A 15,130-nucleotide genomic window follows, 5' to 3' on the forward strand; every position below is an offset into this window, starting at 1 on the left:
GACAAGCATGAAAGGGGCCAGCAGCCAGCTAAAACCTGCTCTACTGGGGACACAGACAGCCTCATGCACATGTTGGAGCTGGGGCACTCTGTGCCCGTGATCTGTAATGGATTTCAGTAGAAGAGTCAACACAATAAGGCTAGCTCATCAGTCCCCTGTCATCTTCTGTGACTAATTAACTGCAACTAATTACCTTGTGTGAAACTTCTTTTTTTTAAATCTCTCTTTGAAAGTATAACACTGTAAGAGTTGTGTTCACTGAAAATGTGGCTTTCCACATCTGCTAAAATATTACCATTTTCCTTACTAACTAAAATCATCAAACACAGAGCCAAAAGTGTTTGCAAACCTAGAGCAAAAAGAATCTATAGGGAAAATAACCTTAGTAGGGTGTCATGAGAAGAGCTTTGAAAGGTTTCGTTGCCTTTAGTTGGCTTTTGGGCTACACACTTTTAGTCCCAGCAGTTCCCAGCAAGGTTCTGTGAAAAGCTGGACACTTGGAGGTACATTGGAGTCACACATGTATTCCCTGTGCTCACCAGCAGCTTTTTCTGTACCTCCCAGAAACCAGGAGAGGTGCTGGGGCTGACCATGGGCAGTTCAAACTAATGGCACTTCTGAGATGTGTGTAAGCATACCACTGCACCTCAGCCTGTGCCAGTGTCTCACCACACCTTTTAGTTAAGGCTGGAAGAAAACTCACAGGCAAAATTTAACAATCTGGAAATGCAGGGACCAGCAAACTGAGGCAGCACAACAGCATGTAATCACCATGGGGTGAAGATGTGACCAACTGCCCCAGCAACAAGTAAGGCCTGTGTATCTGTGCCTCAGTTTCCTCACCTTTTGTTGGTTTCTGGTTAAAATGTATCTGAAAGTATTTCACAGTAATTAATATTCAATGAAATTGGTTCCCTTAGTGAAGTATAGATGTTCAAATGTGGTGCTCTAATTAGAAGAGAAGGGAACAAAGAGTTCCATATCCTCCCTAACACTTTAATTTTGTCTGCAGGTCTCTTAGCATTTACTTACAGGAGGAAAAGGTCCCCAACACTTCAGTAGAGCTTTGGCTCAGGACACAGAAACCCTAAGAGGCCTAATGTAGTCAGACTAAATTATTATTACTTATCATTGTGTCTGACTTTAATGTTGTTAGAGTGTTTTCGTTAGTCTTTTTCTCCTCATGTTGTACATTAGGTACATTATGTCTTAATTCAATGCTCAGCTGCCAGAATATTTGAAATACAATCTCCTCTTCTCATTTTGCTGCATTCTCTGATGTATTGTATATTTATTAAATTGTAATTTTTTTACATAAAAACTAGAAATATTTCTTTTTCTGTCAGGAAACATACCCTGTAATATAGGGAAGACAGTCAGAATTTCCAAGCTGCGGCACCTTTTACAGAAAAGGCAATGTGATACATCACCTGCTAACGAACTTTAGGCATTACTATCAGACCTATGATTAGATTCTCCTCTCCTTCTAGCTTTACTAAGGTTGACCTAATTGCAATATAATTAATGTGAGTAAAATTTGTCCTCAGCCTGTTTAAAATTTCAAGTCCAAATCTTCTAATCATTTCTGGTTTTTGTATGGTAAAATGCCTGACATTTTTCATCTTCTTTTCCTAATAGGGTGCTGAGAAAATTTTACTGATGAATGAATCTGGGGAACTGCAGGATCTCTTAACAAAAATTGAGGTAATTGTATTTCTGCATATAAATATAGGGAATATACATTTACTACTTGTAATCAAGTAGAATTTTTTTTTTACCATTTCCTTTTCTTCTACTATACACTGATGAACCCAAATGCTTTATTTTTGTTTGTTTTACTCTTTGTTGCACCCTGTTTTGGGATGTAGGCCCTAAATTGTTATTACCTAGCCAAATGTGTGTCCTAATGTTGGGGCAAAAAAGTACATATATAGGACAAACAATGTCTGACTACAGGAAACTGATAACTTCTCACTGAATACAACCACTGCTTCACTGCCTTTTGGTGGTGTTTTGGTGTGTTTGGTTGGTTTGGGTTTTTTTCTTTCTCTCATTTTTTTTTTTTCCCCTCAAAAATGGGTTTACTGCAATTGCAAGGGGCAGTCTGTTTTCTTCTTTGCTGGAGATGCAGAAAGTGGTTCCACAAACTGCCATCTGTTCAAGGAGGAAATGGTCATTGTTCAAGAAACTGAGCTAAAGCAATTTTGCTTTCTTTTAGTAACTTCTGTTAGTTCTCTTAACTACATCTAAAGGTATCTGTACATTTACAAGCCCAACAAGCAATAATGAATATAAAGATTGAAAATATTATTCTCCTAAAATTTTGAGGTTATTTGCATTGATGTCCAATGAAGTAAACAATCTTCAAAAATGATGAAAGATGGGAGCACACCTGAGATAAAAAGAATGTTAATTTTATATTAAATATTTCCAATCATTTTCCCTAAAAGAGCTAATAGTAATAGGAGCTGTTTGCCTTGTGAAGAAGAACAGCGAGTTTATAAGCTACAGAGCAAAAAGAGAAAAATGCCTTGTTTGCATGTTCATCTGAGTTTTCAATAGATGAATGCAATTATTAATGGATTTGCAGAAATATTTTCATTTTTTCTTGATGATGCTCCAGATACTACATTTTCTGTGGGTATTTTACTGTACTCTGGTAATAATTTGTCACTAATTTTTAGTAGTACATAACTCCTCAGACTAACAGTAGCAGGAATTTTATGGATTTTTGTTCTTTGTGAACAAACCTGCAAAGTCCTTACTCAGCAGTGCAATACTAAAAGATGTGGTGGTAAGTACACAAAGTGGCATACCTTTCCTTTCCCTGATTTGAACTTTAAGGCAATCATTAAATAAACTAGCTGTATTTTCAGCCAGTGAAATTTAAAAGTATCTTTGAAATCTCTTCTTCTATGCTCCACTGTCTTTAATCCAATGAAAAAATATAAGAAATTTATTGTTTTACTTGGGAACTGGGACAATTGAGAGGCCTCAAGCCTTCCTTCTGGGTATAACTGTTGGACACTGATGATCTTTCTTCTTTACTCTTAAAGCTTCAGTATTCTACACCCATAAATTTGAATACACCACTTATTTCCTTGAGTACCACTTGTCAGAAGCTACAAATGGCTTTTTGATATCATCAGCTTTAACTGTAATAGGTATAATATGTTCAGCATGAGCATGCAAATGCTGAAAGAAATAATATCTTAATGGACAGCATAGAAAACATAGCATCAGCATAAACTGCCTGGAGTTTGGATTCAATCATTTCAATACCTCTAGATTTAATCTACACCTAAACAACATCCAAGTAATGCATGCAAGCTATCCTTTCACTTGCTATTTTGGCAAATATAAATGAAGGCTACAGAGGTATTAAGTGATCAATGAACCTGCAGGGAGCCTCTCTGACATTGCATGTGGATCTGGCCAAAGGAAAAGGCAGAGTTACTGCTCTTCCATGGTGGTTTGCCATGGGATGGAGTGGTGGGTCTTGCCCAAAATGGGAACCAGGATGTGTATTTTTAGCTGTCCTGGAGTCCTCATTGTTCTAGACCTTATGGTGGTTGATGAGGTAACATTTTTGTCTTTCTTTCATTCTTTGAGCAGAGAGTCCAGCACCCTCAAGAGTGCCCCTCTTGTGGGGGTTTTGGTTTCCTGCCGTGCTCAGCGTGCCATGGGAGCAAGATGTCCGTGTTCCGGAACTGCTTCACAGACTCCTTCAAAGCCCTCAAGTGTACTGCTTGCAATGAGAATGGGCTCCAGCGCTGCAGGACCTGTGCAGGCTAAAAATGGCATCTCCACGTGTTCAAACAAATTTTATGGTACTGCACCAGTTTGTAATATGTTTTTTTTTTTTTTTAATTAATCAATTTATCCGAAACAGTCAATAAAAATCCATTTGTTGTATACTTCTGGTTTGAGCTTTTTAATCTTCTATTGTCGGCCATATAGTGAACTCTAAAATACATCTTTCTAGTTTCCTTAGAGATTTGTAGTCTGGAAAACTTATCACATATATGAATTCTTTCTTTTTTTATATGGGATCAACAGCAATCATATGTGGTTTTGAGTAATGCACTGAAAATTACAGCAAAATGAAGGTTAAACTTTTGATTATTGAGCAGTGTTGTTTTCAAATTCAGTAAGAATAAAGATTTTTTTATGTGGACATGCCCAAGACTGTTCCACACAGCACTTCCCTGAAAAGTCACTAGGCCTCAATTCTGTCCTGAATTCTATGTGGCAACAGAAGAATGGAAGCATTTCTTGAAAGTCCCATGAATCAACTTCCTGTTTTAGTATTGTATTCTCTTTATTACAAAATTATTGTTGTTAGACAAAGTTACATTTAATACAGTAGATGCTCATAAGTGTGGTAGTATCTCAGAGCTTTATGATTCTGTATGTCACAGTAGACCTTATAATGATTCAGTGAGAACACCCGACAGCTTTATAAATTGCATAAAAGTAATTAAGGATGAGATTTCAGTTTTTTCAGCTTAGTAATTATTGAGGTTTGATGACTAGACTAGCATGGTTGTTTCAGGGCATCTGTTCCCCAGGAAGGCCCACATCTATGCCCAGACAACTCCAGTACTGTAAATGCCTTTGCCAATGTTAGTGGGTTTCCCCAGCACAAGCACAAGAGAATTAGTCAGCGATTAGCCTCAATGGACTGTGGGCTCTCCACACTGAATACATTCTAGTTTGGGATTGCCTTAGCATTCATGCACTTCCACAGAATGCTTTTTAACAGGGTAACTTTAGTGAGCCATCACCAACTGGTCATTCTGACATTGCACGTCTGCCACATGTTCCTGCTGACAGTCTGGACTGGCACAAGTAGTAGAAAGGTAGTAGAAAGCACCTTGCTGAAATTAGTGGTGCCTAGAAAAGGCTTCCCTGGTGGTCATTTCACCATGCCCAAGCTGCATTAGCAAGTGTTGAGCTATGTAATTTATGCTTCATTCCTCATTCTTTGTAAAGTTGTGCTGACTGGGGTTTAGATAAGTCAGTTTGCTTTACTAGATGTTGTTTACTCTGGTCTGGTACCCAATTTCCCTTCCCTCTTTTCCATATAACCTTCCTTAATTTCTCTGTGATGAAAAAAACTCAGGTATTCTTTCAGACTTTTGGGCACAGCACAGCTGCACAAAACATGGCTTGCAAAAAAAAAACCAACAAACAAACAAAAAACCAAAACAACAAAAAACCCAAACAAAAAAAACCCACAAAACAAAAAAAAAAACCTCTGAAAACCTTTGTTTTTCTGAATGCCTTATTTTCCTCACTGAATCATTAGACATCTTTCCTCCACCTCCCTTCCACTTGCTGTGTCTAGAGGTGGTAGCTGGTGCTGAAGAATTGGACAAGTTGAGCTTACTTATGTCTTCCAACATTTGAATCTAAGGGACATATGCATATTCTATTACACGTTGAATGTGCAGGCTTGAAAGTGCTTGTATGATCCTACTGCTCCTACAGATTCTACCTTAAGGCTCAGAGGAAGCACCTGGTTCATCAACATAACATGAGAGAGATTAAATTTTATACAAAGGCCATTCATAATTCTTAGCAGCACCTCAGCTATGAAATTCTGAATTGCAGATGTGCTTACTTTTTTACAGCATGTGTAAGAAAAGAATAAAGAAAATACATTACCCTTCTTTTATTTAATAGTCATGTGCTTTCTATTTCTGGCTAGTATTGCAGTCCAGACAGGCATGATACATAATGAAAGGCAGCATAAAGCAGTATACTGATGATTAGAAAGTCATTATTTCTGATGCATGAAAACTTTTTTAGTTTTTAACTTGCTATGGATCAAGAGAGTAAGAATATTCACAGTAGTAAATACTGAACTCAAGATAGCATACACAAATTCATCCTTGAGGGAAATTACTGGTAAAGAAAATGCCAGTGCATTTGTGATACTGTAATTCCACAGCCATCACCCCTGAGAGGACATATTGCTTGATGAGATGGTTCATATCTCCATTCACCCACCATATGACCAAATTACTATGACTTGACAAAGTATGCTAAACATTTTCAGTTTCACTGAAAACAAAATTTCTTCATTGACCTGGAAGAAGGGTTTGAAGTTGATCTTCTTGCCATTCAGGCAATCAGAAAATGACTTCTCTTCAGAGTGAAACAAATCCTTCTTCTTTCCTGATTTATCTCCAGGGGCTGTGAAAGAAATCTGGAGAGACTGTCCTAGCCAAGGCTCTAACCCTCCAGAGGCATCTTAATGCCAATGAGCAAAGATAAGGCAAAACCTCCTTAGTTTTCTTTTTAGAAGGAAAAATTATAAAAGCAAAAGGTCAAGTTTTGCAGAATCTCTCCTTTTCCCCCAAGGATCTCTATGGGAGACACAGGACACCTAATGCTGACAAACATAGTGTTCTTCAGGCACTAAGTATTTGTCAGTGTACTAGAAAAGGATTTTTCCTCTCCTTTCTCACCAACTGAATTATTAGCCTTTTCTCTTCAGCTATATTTTTCTTGTAACAGCCTGCATGAAAAACAAAACTTTTTTTTTTTTTTAAGAAAATATTTTTTCATGTATTGTTTACAATCTCTGCTAGGGTTTTGGGTCTGGCTACTCAGCTTTCCCCAGCCATCCTAGAAACACTAAGTGTGGTAGAATGACAGCATTACAAAGGCAAGCCCAGGAGCCAGTTGAGAGATATGATGGTTTCTAGTATAAGAGATGCATCAGACAGCTAGCAATACAGCTTTTAAATCATTCTGACATAAACTGAGGTATGCAGGTCTGATTAATACTAGTAGCGCATCTTTACTTCTAAGGAGTTAGCAGCCATCTCCTCTACTCCAACAAATAAGACTCATTCAACTGCATCTTTGTATGGGAAATTTTCTATTTCTAAATGCATTAAGCTCTGCTTCTCTTGTTCCTGGCCCTCATGACAAGGCTGAAGTAAGGATCCAAGTTCTCTACCTGACAGCTCAGCATATTGACCTATATGAGAGCTAGTATCAGAGAGCAAGGTAATCCTTTGGCTGTTTCTTTGCAGAAGTCTTTATGAGCTTAAGAAAGAAGCTCTAAGGTTTGGAGTTTCAGTCCAGTAGCTTGCAGCTCTGTTTCCAATGGACTACATATCTGAGCATAATACTGTTCTTTAACTCTGTAGAGAATTTTGCTGTCACAGGAGCAGTGTAGGTACACAGTTTGTGGTAATTGGGAGCGGGACTCTGGCTGAGCCTCATCCCCAGTGGGTGCAGCTGTGAAAAGCAGGTGAGCAGCATTGACAGCAATGAGCCATGGAGTGCCCAGGTTACTGACCAGTCACCCAAGGGAACAGAGGGCACACAGGTGCAGTGCATGAACATGAGGGCTATAAAAGGCTGGGCAAAAGAAAGGCAGACACTTGAAGCTCTCTGATGTAGTGTGGTGTTGTTCTGTATGGGCTGAAGCTTTTTGGAAGTTATGTGATGGTTCTCTATGTATTGTAGCTGTCTCAACTGTGACATGTGCTGTGGCATATGCCATGACAGAGCATAAGCTCTGTCACAGAAAGAAATTTTCTTACCCTAAATAATGAGGACCACATAAACCAGGGTGTTCATCCTCCTCCTATTTTCTTTCTTTGTAATGGTTTATTTCAGAGTAAATTGCTTCTCACTTGCACTAAAGACTAGGAATTATAAATTTTATTTAATATTGCACTATTAAATAAACATATTTGGTTTTTTTCCTGTTGGAGAGTAGTTTGCTCTTTTAACATGCTAATGGACATTGATTTTCTGGGGAAAAATATGTGGGGATTTTCAATAAGATATAGTGCATCTGTTGGTTTCCATCCAAACTCTTTGTTTCCATGTGATATTCTTTCTAAAGATACCTAAAAGAGACAGACTGTCTTATGTGTCAACAGCCTACTGTAATAAACTGTTTTATATAAATTTGGAATAGTGAGAGTTTCTGCAGGCAGTGATACAAAAACAAGTTTGGCCTTTTATTTAAAACTAAAAACGACATAAGCATAGATCATATTGTCCTCCATGCTTAATTCTGAAGTTTTTTGACCTCAGACAGACATGGTCCTGTCAAATCAATGACAATCATCCTACTGATTTAAATTCCTGGTCTAGCCTATCTTTCCTTTACAAGTCAAGTGCTGTGAAATATAGAATTATGTAATTAATGCTTCACTGCATAAATTTAAAATGTATGGTATAAATTCCTCTTTAAAAGTAAGAATGTGGTGTCTTGAAGCTCTCCAAGATGTTCACTCACTCCATGGTTCTTTTTTCCTCTATGAACTCATAATAATGAATTAAATGGGTATGATAGGTCTTGAAATAAGACAAGTTAATTCAGCTGTAAGTAAACATGTATTGTAAGAAAGCTTTCTGCTTTCGACTTCAGTGTCCTGTGAAAAAAGTATCAATAATTCCTTAAGAATTTTGGAATTTTATTAATGAAAATATGGAATGACTCTTACTGACATGAGTTTCACAATTTTCATGAGTGAATAACTAATGGACGACACTTCAGGTACTGTTCCTAGCTATTGCCATTGTATAATTGCACTAAAATGAAGTGTATTCTCTTAGCTTGAGATACATTATTTGGCCACAAAAGTATTCAACAGGAAATATTTATGCCCTAAATAATTTAGTAAGGAGAATTAAGATTGCTTATCTTACTTTAAATAATTTAGAGATGATAGAACAGACATTGTAATCCAACAATAACTTGAAAAGTAAAAATTATTAGAAGTAAATCTTTGTTTAATCCAATTTCTTCTAGCATTAATTTGCTTAGGGATAGTGAATCAGGAGATAATTGCTTTAGAAGGAAATTATTGTAAAAAAAGCACTTGTCGTTTGAGCTTCTTCTAGCTTATCAGCTCTACTTTGAAGAATTGGTTTCAAATGAGTTAAAAGGTTTATGAAAACCAGTAAGTTTTCCATTCAAGAAAAACCACACTGCAATAAGACATATACTGCTGTTGTCTCTTTGTTGTCTCATATTTTTGCTGCTGATGGGAAAAACCTCTTTTTGTAAACAAAGGTTTATTTAAAAGGCTCCTCGATGTCCCAATAATCAGAAGTTTATTTCAACAAAAATAATTTTATTTTAATGGCCTGAAATTTGGAAGCTTATATAAAAGAAATATGCTGCAGGGTAATGCCCTTTGGCAGCTTACTGTTATATTTTGATCTGGAGAAAAAGCCTGTTGTGACAACACAAAACAAGCAACAGTTATATGACCAGTCAGAAGAGTTCACTACAAGTTGCTATTTTCAATATTTATTGTGATCTGTTCAAAGTAGGCAAATAATGATCAATAAAAATTCATCAAGCATCACCATATGAATGTGAGCACTCATCAACTTACTACTTAAAAGTGGCTATTTTACTTTATAAATATTTAATCTAGTGGATGCATTCTTGTCTGTCAGATACGGGCAAAATTCTTTCTAATTTCAAGTCAGGTAAATTATAAATGAGTGAGGATGACAAATACATAAAACATCATCTAAATGTGAACCCTCTCTGAGCTAACTCCCAGTACCAACATTCTACTATTATTTTGGAGCTCTGCCTCTAATTTGAGCCAATATCTGAGACTTTGAAGAGTATCCAGATACTGTCTTGCCCTCAAACTTCATTTGCACAATAACTTTTCTCATATTGCATATGGGACTAGGACACAGTAGGACAGGAATGTTGTGCTCCAGCAGAAATCCTCCAAACCTGTGGGAAGATATATTTAATCCTTGTGCATCAATAGAGCTGCACAGGCAATGAATGCTTTATACTGCCTCAGGGATCCAACCAGGCAGAGTGAACATCAGATCAATACTTCAGCCTGCAAAATTAAAGTAAAAACTTTTTTTTTAATGTATAAGCACGAAGATAATAAACAGTCATCATCATTACTCTTATATTTGAGATAGTGCAATCATTGCTTTTAGCATTATAAGAAAATCATCCTGCCTCTCATTACAGCTTGATGGTAATAGCTGATGCTGATAAGTTTTCCTTTCCAGCATAATCACTGAGTAAAATTTACTAGAATATTTTCAAGCATCAGGACCATACTTTTCAACACAAGTAGAATATTATCATTATTATTCCCTCCATCATTTAGGCTCTCTCAGAAAAAGCCAGAATAACCAAAGTAAGATTAGCAGACAAACCTATCAGAAAGTTTAGTCTGTAATCCTGTTCCTCCGTGTTTTAGAGATGCATTAATGTGTTTTCGGTGGGATGCAGAGTTTCCCAGGGAGGCTGTTTGCTATTTGATGTTGTACTCTTGTGGTACCCCCAAGAGTGCACACAGTGCTCCGAGACATGTGGTGCTGTGCTGCCTTTTTCCTCATCCCATGTTCTTTCACCAGTTTGGAACATGATGATCCTAAATTTTCCAGTCTTTTTTTTTTTTTGTGTTTTAAACTAAAAGTGCACATCCTGTATCAAGGAAAAGTTAACAATTAAACCATCTCCTTTCTTTATAACTACCAAATCTCATATGGTAAGACATACTTCATGAACAATATGGTTTGAAAACCCTGGAAAAATTTTCCACGTTTATTCTCCACTCCTTTATCATGGCTATAATGGCAATAAGTCTTTCCTATTGCAGTTTATACTTCTTGCAGTGCATCTAATGTTCAATAATGTCAAATTTGTCATGCTATACCTTATGCTTACCTTCAGACAACTTGGTATATCTGCTTACAGTATGATTTCTAGCCTCAGGGCGTATTCACAAATCCTATTGTCCTCTCTTGGACATTTTCTATCTTCTGTCTTTGCTGTACCATGAATTATGGTCCACAACACCTTGCTATACCATAACTTGGTTTTAGAATTTGATCCCAGATCACTCGCTGCATCCCCTCTTCTTCAAACTGTTTATCTGTCCTGCTTAACAGAGGTCATTTTCCTCACCTTTCTCTCCTAAATCCTCAACTGGTGTCACCTTTGTCCTTCAGATCTCCTGACAGCCACCTCAGGAGGACTATTAACTTCCTGTAATGAGCTGTCTTCATCCAGTACACCTACAGAGAAACAGGATAAAGCCAAAGCAGACAGTATATTTTCAGCTTAACTTGAGATTTGTTTATTTTCAAGTTATACTAATTGCCTGAAGCATTTTTTCCCTAACATAGCATTTCATATCGACAATGAAAGTAATAATTACAAACTGATAGAGGACTTGGCTGTGAATCTGAAAGTACTTAATAAACAGAGAAGATCAGCACAACAATTCTGAATAGTAAATCAGATTTAACATACCTGTTTTAACATCCCAGCTTGCCTCAGAGGCAGAGAATCTACATCTCCAGATAAAAACAATTTTTATTGATGCCCAGAGTCATATAGATGCTATCAGGCAGAAATTCGAATACACTAAGTCTTCAACACCTTAAAAAAAATTTCTTTGAAGTATTTATCTTTCTTAAGTATAAAGTTTTCCCAAAAGCTTTATACCTGAGAACCTAAGCCTCCGTCTTTCCTTCCTCTATTGATGTTATTAGATACCTAGAAATAATTAAATGTTAAACGTAGATATAAAATCTGCTTTAAGTTTAAAAATGTGTGTATAAAAATCAAATGTGTTGCAAAGAAAATTGAAACTATCTTTTTGTCGCAAATTTGTTCCTAATTTGCAGCAGGTTCTCCATGTCATCATTGCTTATTAGGGTTAGATGTCCACAGTGACATGCTAGAAGGAAGTTTGGTAATATTTATCTTTATCAGTATTTGATTCTATGACATGAAATAACTATTAATATCTTCAGCCTTTACATTCTGAGTGGTTTTATTTTGTGATAGAACAAAAGGATCAGACTATGCCTACAGAAGCAAAGATTTGCATTTCATAATAATAAAAGCTGTCAGAGTTTTTTGAAAAACTTTTCAATTTTGAACATTTGCACTTGTTACAGGTTTTTTTCTTCTGAAAGCTGCAATTGAAACTGTCTGCCAGTATTTTGTCATTTCACACAGAAATATGAGAATCTTTCTGTGCTTTTTCTATTGACCAAATACTAGAAAATGCATCTTATCCATGAAGGACAACCGTTACCTTGATTGCAAGAGAAAGAACTTAATGATGACACACACATTATCCGGATATTTTATCTAGTTGAAAGAAAAATATTTACCACCTTTCAGAGATGAAATAGTTTATGCATTTTGCTATTAAATGAAATCAACCAAATAAAGGTTTATTAACTAACTGCATTTTAGCTTCCTACTCTCATGCACATTTGTACTAGAACTTGTTATATTTGCTATCTGCTCATAATGTTTGCTTATATTTGAAGGAAGATTATGAAAAACTGAAAGCATTATATTTTCCACAAGTAGCATCAGTTATAGCCCAAGCCCTGACATAGTTAAAATCAAAGCTTAGAAAAGTAAAGTCCTATTTTTATTCCTTTCTTTCTGAAGAAAATAACTTGAATGTTTGTGTCATTGTACTCGGCAATTTGTTTTGCTACTCTCACAATGCCACATGACCTTCTCCTTTTTATTGCAAAATTCTCAGAAATGGGCCCAAAGTGGAAGAACCTGTTCCTGGCACAATACTTATGAGTTGCTCTAGACTCTGCTGGAGCAGACTAGTTCACATTATCCATTAGTACTTTTAGTCCTGTGTGAGACCTAGGGAAAGATTGCAGCACTTCAGCAGAGATTTTGGGTATTATCATGCTCTACATGCAGCTGTGTTTTCTGCAGCCCACTGTGAATGAGTTTTGGGTGCTGTGGGATGTATTGGCACCTCTCCTAATGTGCCTCTGTGAATTGGCCAAAATCTGTGCCATAACTAGGAATACATGATGGGTCTTAGGTAAGGTTTCCGTGTTTCACAGAATAAACATAACTACCTGTCATGTTACCCAACCCAAACATGATTACCCTGATTTTCTGTTACAATTTTCAATTACTTTCTTTTAGCATTTTATTTTATACCATCTATTTTAAGCTTAGCAGTTCCTACTAGTAAGTGTGTATAGACCTACAGCTCGCAAAAGAGCTTCAAATAAGAAACAAATGCTGCCCTTCAAACTGGAAAATAAAAAGAACATGAAATGCAGTCTCTTTTCTCAGTAACCACTTCATGTCAGAAAGAAATGTGCAGAGGAACATTTTTATCTGTAGAAATTATATATTTAATCAGTAGCAGTGGTTATACTTACCCAGTAAAAGATGACTAGTAGTTACTTTATATGCTGTAAGAATAGTCAGAGTGATTTATCCTGGACCATGTGCATTCATGGATACTGTAGGACAATCCTTCTCACAACGTCCCGTGTTCAACCGTGTACCTCTAGTGCTCTCCAATAACATTCCACCTAAAAATGTTTAAATGCCTATCCTTACAGATGAAAGAGGCTATACAATCTCAACTCTTAAATTAGTGAATTTTAGCCTGTTAAATAAAATTAAAAACAAACAAAAAAAAAAAAAAACTTGCCCAGAAGAAACATAAGGTATGTATTCAGTTTTTTAATAGAGCTTTAAAATAACTATAAATAAAAGTCTCCCCACAAATGCATCAGTTCACATCAGTAATTTAATAGTAATAAAAATCATGCCATTTAAAATATATTTATCTGGGAGTTTTCTGGGCTTTCAGTCACTGCACAAAGGAAAAACTCTTCAGAACCTTTCTGTTCTCTTGCCCATATGTATCTCATCTCAATAACAACTTGAATGCTTTCTCTTCCACTATGTTCTCAGCAGCACAACCTAACAGTGCCTTACACTGACCTCACACCTTCCTCTCTAAACTTCTGGAAGGCTCTTTGTTACCTTTTACTATGTCTGCTAACTTTTTCGGTTTTCTTTCTATTATGGATATTGTTTAATTTCTTTCTTTTATGCCAAAGAACCTTGAGTTTTTCACAGAGACCTGGGTTTGCCCCTTTTGAGAGAAAATGCAAAGTGCCTTTCTGATTTATGCTGGGGCAGGATAGCTTCAGACTCATTGTTCCTTGGATACGGAATTATATGAAAGTATGAGATCCTGCCTAATTTGTTGTTTGCTTGACTATTTTTTTTCTGGAAGGCAACTATGAGACAATTCAAGTCAATCTTGTTACTCTGCATAGTGTCCCTCTGAAGTACACAGTGAAAGTTTGGTTTGGCATTGGCTTCCTGACCAGTTTCTTTTAGGTAACCTTGATTTGTTTCTAATTTCTACTGTGTCAGTAATCCACCGTAATAATTAAATAAGCAAAACTTTTGTTCCTGTATCAAAGTTACATTGTGTAACAGTTAAATTCCTAATGATTTGAATAATGAAAAAGTTTCTTTGGTGCAAAGCACTACTGGCATCACAGTCTCCTTGTGTGAATCATGATTAATTTTTTTCTTTCCATTAGAATGTATTCATTTTTTTAATAACAGGAAAAATTAGCCTGATTAAATTTATCACAACCTTATAACAAATGGAAATTGCTGCCTCAGTCCAGAGTCAGTGATCATGTTAGATGCTCATTGAAACTAAGAGCATTCTCCAAAATGGTATTTAAGTAGCTTTGATGTGCAACTGCACTAAAAAGTCACATCTCTGGTGACACAATGGTCTTGTTGCCTGTAATAAAAACCACTGAAGTTGAGTTGCATTCTAATATTAACTGTGAATGTTCCTATTGTGAAATTATGATGTTACTGTTCATTTAGTTTTGTCTTTCTGTCCTACGATATTGGAACAAATCACCATCCAGTACAAAGAAATTCATAATAGCTACACCAGAAGCCATGTCCTTCCTCCTTAATATAACTTAATTTATACATATTTTTTTTTTGTTTCTGGGGAGGAAAGAACTGAGTAGAGTAGATCTAAAGTAGAAGTAGTCTGTTAGGCAAACCAGAATAGACAGTGAGACTGTGAAACTTGTAATGGGAAAAAAATATGATACATGATACTGTAGTTTCTTTAAGTTATGCCATGCAGCCTTTTATTGAGTTTCTAGCAAGTTTAGATTTTTTAGCACTGTACCTTCTGCTGCAAACTTTGTATTACTGTAGAAGATCTATTGCACTTGAGCTTGGAAATGCAGTTTTAGAATAGAATTTAAGCAGCACTGAGTTCTTTAACAAGAGAAAGGATTTGAGACTATACAC

General features: G+C 36.3%; 1 protein-coding gene across 1 annotated transcript in view; it reads left to right on the forward strand.

The window, feature by feature from the left end:
• GRXCR1 (glutaredoxin and cysteine rich domain containing 1) overlaps nucleotides 1-4,816 on the forward strand; it is a 37,564-nt gene extending 32,748 nt beyond the window's left edge. The window contains exons 3-4 of the mRNA XM_030270991.4: nucleotides 1,639-1,704; nucleotides 3,616-4,816. Coding sequence (XP_030126851.4) covers nucleotides 1,639-1,704; nucleotides 3,616-3,795 — 246 coding nt within the window. The 3' untranslated portion in view covers nucleotides 3,796-4,816. The remainder of the gene's footprint in view (nucleotides 1-1,638; nucleotides 1,705-3,615) is intronic.
• The last annotated feature ends 10,314 nt before the right edge of the window (nucleotides 4,817-15,130 follow it).

The sequence above is a fragment of the Taeniopygia guttata genome, chromosome 4 (assembly GCF_048771995.1).
Source record: "Taeniopygia guttata chromosome 4, bTaeGut7.mat, whole genome shotgun sequence".
In the NCBI taxonomy this organism is placed as follows: domain Eukaryota; kingdom Metazoa; phylum Chordata; class Aves; order Passeriformes; family Estrildidae; genus Taeniopygia; species Taeniopygia guttata.